Genomic DNA, 11317 nt, shown 5'->3' on the forward strand with positions numbered 1-11317 from the left:
CAATCTCCGAGGGGATGCCATTGAGGTGTGGCTTGTATTTAAATATCCAATATGTCAATGTAAGGGGAGTGGGTATGTATATAAAGTGCCGTTTGCATCTGATAGCTCGACGAAGCCAGCTATGAGAGGCCTGGGGAGATGGATGCGGAGGGGAAGCGGCACTTTGACTGAGCGCAAGGTCAGGAGCGCGCTGCCCCACGCTCCCCGCCGCTGAGAAGTTCCTTGGACAAGAACAGACGTCGACTGCAGCTCGGCAGAGCGCGGAGCGAGCTAGCAAGCGAGCGCCGCCGAGTCGCCCGCGCCCGCGGCGGGGAGAGGCAGTTCGCGCCCCGCGGCCCCGACTCGGCCCCGCGCGCCCCGCCATGGCTGAGGTGGGGGGGGTCTTCGCTTCCTTGGACTGGGATCTGCACGGCTTCTCCTCGTCTCTGGGGAACGTGCCTTTAGCTGACTCCCCAGGTTTCCTGAACGAGCGCCTGGGCCAGATCGAGGGGAAGCTGCAGCGCGGCTCGCCCACCGACTTCGCCCACTTGAAGGGGATCCTGCGACGCCGCCAGCTCTACTGCCGCACCGGCTTCCACCTGGAGATCTTCCCCAACGGCACGGTGCACGGCACCCGCCACGACCACAGCCGCTTCGGTGAGGACGCGGCCGGGAGGGACGGGAGGCGAGCAGACGGCGCGCTGGGGAGCCGACGGCTCGAGGCTCCGGCTTGGGGCCCGCGGACCGCCGCCCCCCCCCCCTCCGCCCCTCGGCTCGGCGCCGTCTGAGCCCTTCGAGGCGGGAGGCCGCCGGGGACGCGGGGCAGGCGGGACGCGACGGTGCGGACTTGAGCCGCGCAGCGGCGTCGGGGCGCCTGACACCCTCAGACACTCTCGGGAGGAGGCGGGGGCGCCTTGAGGTGCGGCTTCTCCTTTCCCCACTCCACCCTCCCTCCCCCGGGAGCTAGGGGATTGTTCTGGGACCTGGACGCTGCGCTTCCGAGGAAAGCAGGTGGAGCTGGGAGAGGGATAGGAGCATCCGCCGAGGAGGTCGGGGACCGTGGCTACAGCGTGAGGCTGAGCCTCCAGGGCAGCTGGGTTGTCGCGGCAGATCACCTGAAGCTGGAGCCTTCGTGGGCCGTGGATACGGCTTGCGGACGGCCCGCGCCCAAGTCGATTTTGGCCCGCGGGGACGCGGCAGCCGTGGTACCTGCCTGCCTCTGTGTTGCTCTGCCCGTGTTGAGGGCCAACCCAGACAGCACGGTGGGAGCTGGGTATTAGAGAAACTAGGAAAGCCTCCCGGTGGCCACTGTGTAAGGGCACAAGCCCTGGGGCAGCTTTTGCCGGAGCTACCTCTGGACTCCTTGCCTCAGTGAGGAAACCGTTCTGGGCCCACTCCCAGCCCCCAAGACAGGTGTCTCCTGGGCCCAGGGCAGAAGACACCCAGCCTCCATCCAGGATTTTCTCTGCCTGCTACTCTGCAGATTGTTCAAAGGGCACAGCTGCCTGTCTCACATACAGAACACAGTTAATATAAACCTTGACCTGGGACAGAGATCATTGGGTTTCTAAGCAAATGTGTTCACTCCTCAATAATTTGGCCATTTTCGTTTTCAATTTCCTATCCTCTACTAAACTGTTATTCCGGTGCTCTGACAGCTACCTTTCCTTGGGTCCCCGCATCTCCCAATGCCCTCTACTTCCTCCCAAGGACCCTATGGGCCAAAGACACCATCTAAGCCAGTGAGAGGCTTTGCCTACCGTCAGGCGTGATACTCTTCCCATCTATTTCCCATCCTCCTTCACTTCCCCCAAACCTCCCTATCTTCCTATTCCCCGTGCCTTGCTAGAGCTGCACCCCAGTGCACCATAAAAAGTCTAGGGTGGATGGGGAGCAGGGCAGAGGCCTGTTCCTGGGCAAGGCTAAGTCTAGCAAACAACTTAGGGCCAGGGCTGGTCTTCCTTGCTGGGAGCAAGCAGGAACCCTAATGAGGTCTATGTCATCTTGGAAAAATGCACTTGGAGAGCTGGAGTACAGTAGGTTGTGTGTGGGGTGGGGGTAATGGAGGGGTGCAGGTGTCTGTATAAACTTGCAGCAGGTCCTCGAAAGGGTGACAGGGTGGGGTGGGGTGAGGGGAGAGGGAGGGTTAACTTAGCTCCTTTCCCTTCCATCACTAGTGACTTTGCAGTCCCCTTTTGTTCCTCTTCAGAAGGAATGGGACTCCCACCCTGGCCTCAGAGCCCCCCAAAGCTCCCAGAAATGGCCTAAAGATATTGGGGTAGCTCATTCCTGAGATGTAGAATAAAAATTCTGAAATGATGGAGAACTGTGAGGTGGGGGCTGCAGAGGTGGAGAAACTGTGAGCTTGACTCCCAGCAGCTACAAGTGTTCGTCTGACTCTGTGCCTAAACTGAGCCCAGTAACCTACAAGGTCAACATAAAGCAGTAATAGGCTCTTGGGATATGGTCTTTAATTACCTCCCTAAGGACACATCTTGATTTCTTTTCATCTCCCAGGTCTGCTAAGGGTGTTAAGTTTAAGGAGAAACCAAAGGAAATAAAACTGGCGGGAGGAAGGGGTGTTTTCATTGCTGCTTAACTGTTTCATTTTGGGTTTTGCCTTCAGCGCGCACACACACACACACACATACTGACTGAGACCACCTCTGCATCACCTTTTCCCTTTCCTCCTTCCCTGGCTTCCTGGCAGTTCCGTGTATTTCCTGTAAAGGAAATGATAACTGGTCAAAGCTGTGTCTTTGTAACGTCCCCTGCCAACTTGCAAGCACACATTTACTCTTTCTCAGTTTAGCTTTTGGCAAAGAAAGAGGTGGCGTTTGAGTTTGCTAACTCTCTCCTCCCTCCACATTTGAGTTAATCAGCCAGGGTATTCAATAAATCGAAACTTTAACATTCCATAAGTGCTTTAGCAGTCAACATTCCAGCAGGGTAAAGTAGGCCAGACTTAAGATATAAAATATTATAGATTTCTGCTTGGGGGGAGGAGGTAGTCTCCAAAGGCCATGTAAAGTAAATAGCTATTTGTTGTAATTGGAGAGCAGGGCCCCCAAGGATTACCCTGGAATCCATGTGTTCAGAATGAGTCAGGCTGAGCCCAAGAGCAGCCTCGACTCCAAATAATAACCTGTTGGCACAGCCTATGCTCCCCCTCCCCTCCCCTCCTCCACCCCCACCCCACCCCCCCATTCTGCAATCAGTAGCCAGGAGTATTTCAATCCCCGCCTGGCTGGCTGGTGGCATTTACATGAGGTTCACAGGGATCCTGACATTCCTGAGGGGCACCTGTGGGCTGGCAGAGCGGAGCTTGGGAGCCAGGCTGGAGGAGAGGCCTCCCGCCAGGTGGGATGGAACAGGCTCGTGCAGCTGCTTTGGTTTGTGAGCGATATGGTTCTTATTTGGCAAGGTGCCAAAACAGCACTGTCTTGGCCCTGAAGGGCTGAAAGGATGGCTGAGGGCATTCGGGCGAGTTATGGAGCCAGATTAAATGACATACTAGGCCAGTCATCTAGCTAGGTTCTGAAGCAGTGGGACCCAGAACAGATCTGTTTTCACTGAAGCCATGGGGCAAAAGGTGTAAGAAGAGAAGAGTCTGGAAACTGTCGAACACAGGCCAGAACCTGAGGTGGACAGGTCAAATGAGGCAGGGGAGAGGGAGGTCCCGGGCCTTGAAGGGGGTGAAAGTACTGAGGACAAACTTTGTCTACTTAATACTTTGCTTCAACGTTTTGCTGTTAACACCCCTCTCCAGCTGTAGTTGGGAAAATGTGAAGATGGCTTGTTTTCTGTCTCCCTTCATGCTGGCTGGAATTCAGGAGAAGGTTTAGGAATATCTGTTCCATCATCATGTGCCACTGGGTTCCCACAGTTTGAATCCAGCTAATAGGAAAGTTGGCAAAGGGAAATGATGCCCAAAGACAGCTGGGCAGGGATGATTCCAGCTGTTGGAGACCCCTGTTACTGGACACAACCCAAGTGACTTCCTCTATGATCTGTCCTTTGGCATCAGGGTTAACAGAGAGCTGGAGAAAAACGGTGGTGACTCAAATGGCCCCACCTCTTGGGTTTCATGATTTGTTCTCATACCAGGTTTTGGATGGTGAGATCACAAGCTGCCCTCTGCTACTTAATGAGCTCAGGGTGGTCAGAGACATGAGATAGCGAATGAGGGAACTAAGACTCAGAAGCTCAGAAGTAAGCTGCCTAAGCAAAGAACCAAAGGCTTCAGCGGGTTGGTATCCCTCAAAGTTTAGCACCCAGAACTGAATCATGACCTGGCTTCTCGTTTCCTGGCCATACTGGCCACTCTCCTTTGAACACCCTCCTGTGTTTCCATAGCCCTCTTTAAACACGGTAGAACTAAAAACGGCACTCTCATTGTGATCTGAGGCAGAGCAGAATGGGGCAATCCCCTCCCTTATGCCAGTTACTAGATCTTGATCAATACAGCCTTAGATCACATTAGTTTTTTTTTCTTTTTTTTCTATTTTTTTTACGTTAGCTTTTAGCAATTTTTAATTTTTACATGACTAGCTTCACATTAGCTTTTTAATAATCTCATGAATCAGCCATACTGAGGTTACCTTGTTCAATCAAATTCTGTACGCCATTGTTGTGCATGTTTTGCTAGGCCACGTCTCCCCATTCCAAAGCTGAGCAGACTTGCATTTAGTAAAAATGCATGAAAACACAAAAGAACAGTCCATGTTTTCAAGAAAATATACGTGGTTGCCTGAAGGGGGGAGGCGAGGGGGAGAAGCGTATGGAAATAAAAAGAAAGAGATAGATAAATAAAAAAGCCTTTACGCAGACCAATTATGATAATAGGCCATGAAATAAGGAGTATGATTGACTCACACTGTATTTGAGGCTCACCCTCCCCCAACAAAACCCCCAACACAAAACATCTTGGGTAACTGGTTTGGGGACCAAAGTGCAGGACTTTACATTTATTCTAATTAAAGCTTATTTTGTTGGAGTCAGCCCATTTTTCCATTCTCTTGGAATCTCTTTGGATTTTTATTGTCGCCCTCTCAGCTGTATGTCTTCTGGAACTAGGGTAAACAGTCCCCCTATGTCCTCTTATAAGTCATTTATTAAAATGTTAAACAGGGCAGAACCAAAATCAGAACCCTGTGCAGTGTAACTAAAGGTTTTGGTCCACTAAAATCAGTATCTGCTTAAGCCCTACTTGGCACCAGGTATTTTCCCTTCCCCTCCTACCATCTTGTGTCAATATCCTTTCCCAAAACTCTTTTTTTGTACTGCAAGAGTTAGTAACAACCAGACTGAGACTAAAACTTGGAGGATTTCAACGCTAGAGGCCAAAGGCCACGTTCTGAGTGTTCTCTACGATGGCAGCAGAAGAGCGTTACATTCTCCAAATAGGTCCGAGTGTGCCCTAAAAGCTTCCATACCTGAATGCCCACCCACCAGCCCAGGTCACTGGGGCTCTTCAGGAGACTTCCCACTGGAGTTCTGAACCTGATTTCACAATTGCCCACTTAATTTTTTAAAGCGATCTTTAAGGACTCTGTCGCACTCCCTGTGTAGATTACATAGAATATTATTACCCTTAAGAATTACATTTTTGGATGAGAAAGACAGCCAGATATGAGCTCATTTCATACCTTTGGATGCCTGTGTGAGTCAATAGTATCACGTTTTGGTCTGTATGTTGAAAAACATGGTTAGAGAACAGCAAAGAGAAATCTAGTTGACCATTACATCTGTATCCAAATAATAGATGTGCTATCTTAGAACAAAACTGTGAAGTCTTCAGTATCACCAGGATTTCAGCTCTGGTTCTTTTTTCCCTCGTAGTAGTCGATTTCTTTTCTCCCCCCTGCTGCGGCTGGGTAAATGAAACGTTTTCAAATCCTCACCTCCAACTTTGTCAGCTAGAGGGACATTTCTGAATCTCTTCCCTTTTCCCTTAAAGCTGCAACATCTCACATCAGTATCAAGTCTAATACTACCTGCCAACTCTTTGCCATAGATAAATTTAAAATCCTCAAGAGGGAAGGGGAGAATGACAGGCTTGTCAGCCTGAGGCTGCACTGGCCAAGAGTACTTTTGAGGAGAAAGCTCTCACCAGGCCAAATTTTGCTTCCTGCCATAGGCTGGAGGAACAAACTTGGTGAGTGGCCTGTGTGGCCTTTGTTAGAGTCAGTTACAGGCAGTTGACAGCCTCATGTGGCTTTAAGGACATGAGAGCTAAGAGGCTGCAAAACAAGTTCAGCCTAGAGGACAGCAAGGTAATGCTGTGTGCTCTGGGGAGGAGGGAAGTGACTTTGGGAAGATACAGAAACCTGGCCACGTTCTTTCATTTTGAAAGCTGCCCTCCCAGTTCTTGAAATGGTGGTATTTAACAGCAATAGTACCTTGTAATTATGGAGCTTCTGTAGCCAAAGCCTCCTCATGGTCTTTTCCTTATAATATGCCTAAGAGTGTTGAATAGAGGCAGAGATTGTGTCCCCCATTTTACATATGGACAAGCCGAGGCCCAGAGAGACTCAGTGCCTTCTCTGAGGTTCCATTCTTACTGCAAAAGATGGTTTCATCAGGTAATTCACCAAAGGCACACAGAGCTGGCCTCCAGTTGGGCATAAAGGACTAGTAGCTCATGTCACCTGAACAGTTTCCTCTTAGCTTGATATCAGTGATGGAAATGGCATTCACTTTTTTGCTCTAGGAATTCTGGAGTTTATCAGCCTGGCTGTGGGGCTCATCAGCATCCGGGGAGTGGACTCTGGCCTGTATTTAGGAATGAACGAGCGAGGAGAACTCTATGGGTCGGTAAGTTTAAGGTTTTTTTGTCCTCGGAAGCTGTTACCACAAGTGTTTGGACAATGTAAGGCAAAACATTCATCTAGCACTTGAAAGCACTTTTGTCAACTTTAAAGGATTTAGTGTCTTCTAGTCAGTTCTTGACTGCCCAGGAGCTTGCTACATAACACTTTCACTCATTCAGCCTCCATCAAAACAGAAGCTTTTCTGTAGTACATTTGCTTTCGCCTTCTCCATTAGAGGGCCAGCTCATCTGCTAATAATAGGAAGCTGTACTGGTTTGTCAGTAGATGGTAAGGGTTTGGGGCATTAACTCTCCCAAGGAGCACATCTGATTTGCGATGGGTACCCAGAGGAGTAGCCAACTGGCTGGCACAAAAATAGGCAGTGGGAGAGCTGGCCTTCAGATTGAGGATTCTGAGATTAACGACACAGTCCTCAATGTCCAGATTGCTTCAGCTGAATCCCAAAGGCCAAACAAAATAAACAAACAAATGAAGAGTGAGGGTTCCAGGGTCTGGTGACAGCCCTAAAGTCCCCAGCTAGGACTGGGTTGGCTGCAGTGCATGTTCACTATTTTGGAAGCCAGCCCAGAGCTGGGGAATGGTGACTTTGCTGATCTTAACCCTTTCAGAGGATCCCAACTCCTGGCTTTGGCTTTTGAGTCACAGAGCATACTTTCTGGCTGCCTGCACCCCATGAAATCAGAGCACATTCTTCCCTGACACCTAAGAGATAGGCCTGTCCCCAGCACTCAGTATCGGCAAAACCCCAGCAAGTAGTATGGTGGTTGGATCAAGTGTGAGAAGGGACAGAGGCAAGAGACCCAGGAGCTGCCAGCTTGAAGTAGCCAGATTGGAGGAACTTTTCAAGGAGATCTTTTCTGAGCTTTCCAACTGACAGGCCTGAGACCCTTCATTAGGAGAGATCACAGCTCACCTCCCATGGAGCTTTATATAGATCCGAGGCCTTTGCCTGTCAGTTGACATGGTTGACTGCAATCTCAGTGGATTTGAACATCATTAGCCCTAAGTAGGGAGAAAACTCAAGGGTGCCAGTGGGGCATTGGGAGGCCATAGCAGAAATTCTCAGGCTCAAAGTGCCAGGTGAGCCCATCTCTTTCAGTCTCCTGCCTTCAGAAAAAATATCACCGGAAGCATTTTTGCGTGGCTCACAAAAGAGGGTGGAAGTGATACCGACAGGGCTGTTTTGTGCTGTTTGGAAAGAAGATGCCTCAGGAATACCGGGAGATAGGACTGAAATATTCTAATATCAGTGTGCTATTACTATTTTAGTTTCTCCACCAGCAAGCTGGGATGGGAGAAATAGTCATATAATGGGCTCTGCTTTATTTTCTCACCCTCACAGAAGAAACTCACACGTGAATGTGTTTTCCGGGAACAGTTTGAAGAGAATTGGTACAACACCTATGCCTCCACCTTGTACAAACACTCGGACTCGGAGAGACAGTATTATGTGGCCCTGAATAAAGACGGCTCACCCCGGGAGGGATACAGGACTAAACGACACCAGAAATTCACTCACTTTTTACCCAGGCCAGTAGATCCTTCTAAGTTGCCCTCCATGTCCAGAGACCTTTTCCGCTATAGGTAACGGACCCCTAGTGTGACCTCTGTGACCTGTATACTCTGGGGCCACAGTTGTCTCTGGAAGCACTATACTCATAGCTTTTCAATCTTCTTTCCTATCAATTTAGATAACAGAGAAGCACTTACTGTTCAACTCGACCCAGCTGTTCCCTTGTTGTTCAAAGTGTATATCAAGGTTGGGTTATTTTGGGGAGGGATGTGGGGGGAGGGGGAGGTCTAGAGGGAATCTTGTATATACTTTTTTCTTTACTCATGTTCTTTCCCCTGAGGTGGCACAAGAAAGAATGGGGGCCCCCACCAAGGGCCAGAGGTGTCTTGCCCCACAATCTACCCAAATACCTTGACAGTGGGTAAATGAAAGACCAAGGAATCTGCCATAGATGCTACCTACAGAGCTTTGGAGAAGTCTCATTAAGAAAATCCTTGGGGCTACAGCCCTGCTGCAAGCCATCCCTGCACTGGCTCTGCAGATTTCTCATCTGTCCTGACATGCAGTTTCCCTGCCATTGGAAGTGGGAGATGGGGTAGGCTGTAAGAAAATGATATTAAAATGTAAGCATGGATACTGTGCATAAGGACAAACTATTTATGAAATGTATATGCTATTTATTTTATATATTTATTTATTTCAAAATAATTTTATTTTTAATGAGAGATGCTATGACTGGATTTTCATCAGAAAGAATAAGGTCCTACTGAAACAGGATAAATGAGTTAGTAAAGGCTTTTATTGGCAATAAAATTGTCTTTATATTGTAACCACTGTCTAATTCTATTCATTTGTACACTTAGGATTAGAAGGTTGGTTAGCTTCTTTCGCTACTCATTAGAATCTCTTGATGTTGGCATCACACTGCCTAGGCTAGGTGACCCACTATCTACAATATTAGCATTATCATCTAGGGGCCCTATCTGAAGTTCCTTCTGGTTCTATGACTTTAAATTTAGTGGTGAATCAAAGCTTCAGGAAGGCCCGGACCAACAGCCCTTATGGAAGCACCCATTTGTGCTTAGGACTAAGTATAGAGAAACCCTCCTTTGGGATTTGGTTAGGGCCCAAAGCCTGAAGGTCAGAAACCCTAATTGGTGGCTTCTTACTTAACATATGAAGATGACGGGATTCAAAAAAAAACAACAATCAATAGGGAGAATGATTCTTTTTGAACCAGTCAACTTCCCTTCTGGAGGTGTTCTCCCACTCCCTCTCCAAACCCCCAGCCCCCTCCTCTGCCAGTGTTTCTCCTAGAGAGCAACAGTTCTTAAGAGTACATGGTCTCTTCACCGGCAGCAGCATCTGGGCACTTGTTAGAAATGTAAGAGATCAGGTCGTACCCCAGACCTGCCAAATCAGAATCACTGGGTGTGGGGCCCAACAATCTGCATGTTAACAAGCCTTCCAGAGGATTCCTATGCACAATAAAGTTTGAAATCTAGTGCCCTAAAAGAACGGTTTTCAAGAAGAATTCTTTTTGCATCTGACTGGTCTATAAGGAAAGTTTTAGGATAAATTCAGTCCATAAAATAAGAGTGGCTCTAGTTGAAGTGGGGAAGGCATTCTTGGAGCTTCCTCTTCTCCAGAGCAGCCTCTGAGATATCTTGCTTTGAAATCCCTGGCCTCTTGACTGATATTTCCTGAGGTGGGAGTATAGGGTTTTTTGCATTTTCAAAGCAAATGCTGTCTGGAAACAAGAACCAAAGGAATAAAAGTCTCATTGCGTACTCAGGCACCATGAAGTACTGGTGGGAGAAGGTTTTGGGTTTAGGATCATTCCTCCTGGTGCTCCTCAGTCACATCCACTACTTCCCCAACTGATGGGTAAAACAAATAGCTTAGGTAGCGGCTCACTTAAAAATCAAAACCAAAAACTCTATAAAAGTTCGTCCAAATCTAAGTACCCAACAGAGAAACCACACATATGAGCATACACACATGAAAGAGCAAATACGACTGTATGATTGATAGAAAGTGCTACGTTGCACAGTGTATGTGATCACAGACTAGAATGCTTGCCCACGGAACCACCAAGGCAGAGATCACACAGGGCTGGGGTGAGCAGGGAAAGTTTCCTGAAAGGGGTAATGCCCGCTGCGGTGAACCAACAGGAGGATTTAGAGAGCCAAGAGGCTGATGGCAATGTCTGTGTTGGGCTACAGGGAAGAAACACCACCTCTAGAGGCCTCTGGGAGGAGGGTAAAAATCAGCTGTGTGACATTTTTTATCACATTTTGAATGTGCATCACACCTTTATTTTAAAACCAAAACTTTACCTATATTCTCTATGGTCAGCTACCTAGAACTTCTGATACACAGCCCCAACTTCTGAGGGCTTGTGAGATAAGTGAGATCTGTTTTAACCAATAGGAAGCTGGCACTTCCCTGTGAGTAGGGCCAGTGTTACTCTAGTGAGGCAGTTGACATGGGCCTGGCAATGCCACAAGCACCATACTACACAGGGTAGGATTTACAATGAAAATGCCAATGTAATGAAAAGGGAAAGATTCCATATCCTAGGGTCAGGCCTTACCCTTTTCCCCTGGGTAGAAGTAGAGGGAAAAAGAACAGAAGAAGGGTTCCAAGATGCAGAAGGGGTTCATAGGGGAGGCACTCTTGTACTGAGCTTTAGGAATAACAATGAATGGGGCACGTTGCCAGCAAATGTCAGTGGGCGTCTGTTGTCACGGTCAACAAGAGGGAAAAGATAAATTCTGGAAATTAAAATGTAAGATGGATGACCTACTACCACTAGAGCAATCAGCAGCTGATTGACACCATATCCCCAAAGTGCTAAAGTAATGGATTTTGTGCCAACCTAGAGGAAATTGTAGAGTAGTAAGCTCTGGACCTCTGGTTTTGAATGAAAACATGCACAGAGACTGTTTACTATTCATCTTTTCATCCCCTCCCAGTGTTTAGGGTGTTC

General features: G+C 48.3%; 1 protein-coding gene across 1 annotated transcript; it reads left to right on the top strand.

The window, feature by feature from the left end:
* The first annotated feature begins 362 nt into the window (after positions 1 to 362).
* On the top strand, positions 363 to 8489 carry FGF16 (fibroblast growth factor 16). Its single transcript, XM_068533758.1, has 3 exons — positions 363 to 636; positions 6692 to 6795; positions 8155 to 8489. The coding sequence occupies exons 1-3, from the start codon at positions 363 to 365 to the stop codon at positions 8398 to 8400; spliced, it is 624 nt and encodes a 207-aa protein (XP_068389859.1). The 3' UTR covers positions 8401 to 8489.
* The last annotated feature ends 2828 nt before the right edge of the window (positions 8490 to 11317 follow it).

The sequence above is a fragment of the Eschrichtius robustus genome, chromosome X (assembly GCF_028021215.1).
Source record: "Eschrichtius robustus isolate mEscRob2 chromosome X, mEscRob2.pri, whole genome shotgun sequence".
Taxonomy (NCBI): Eukaryota; Metazoa; Chordata; class Mammalia; order Artiodactyla; family Eschrichtiidae; genus Eschrichtius; species Eschrichtius robustus.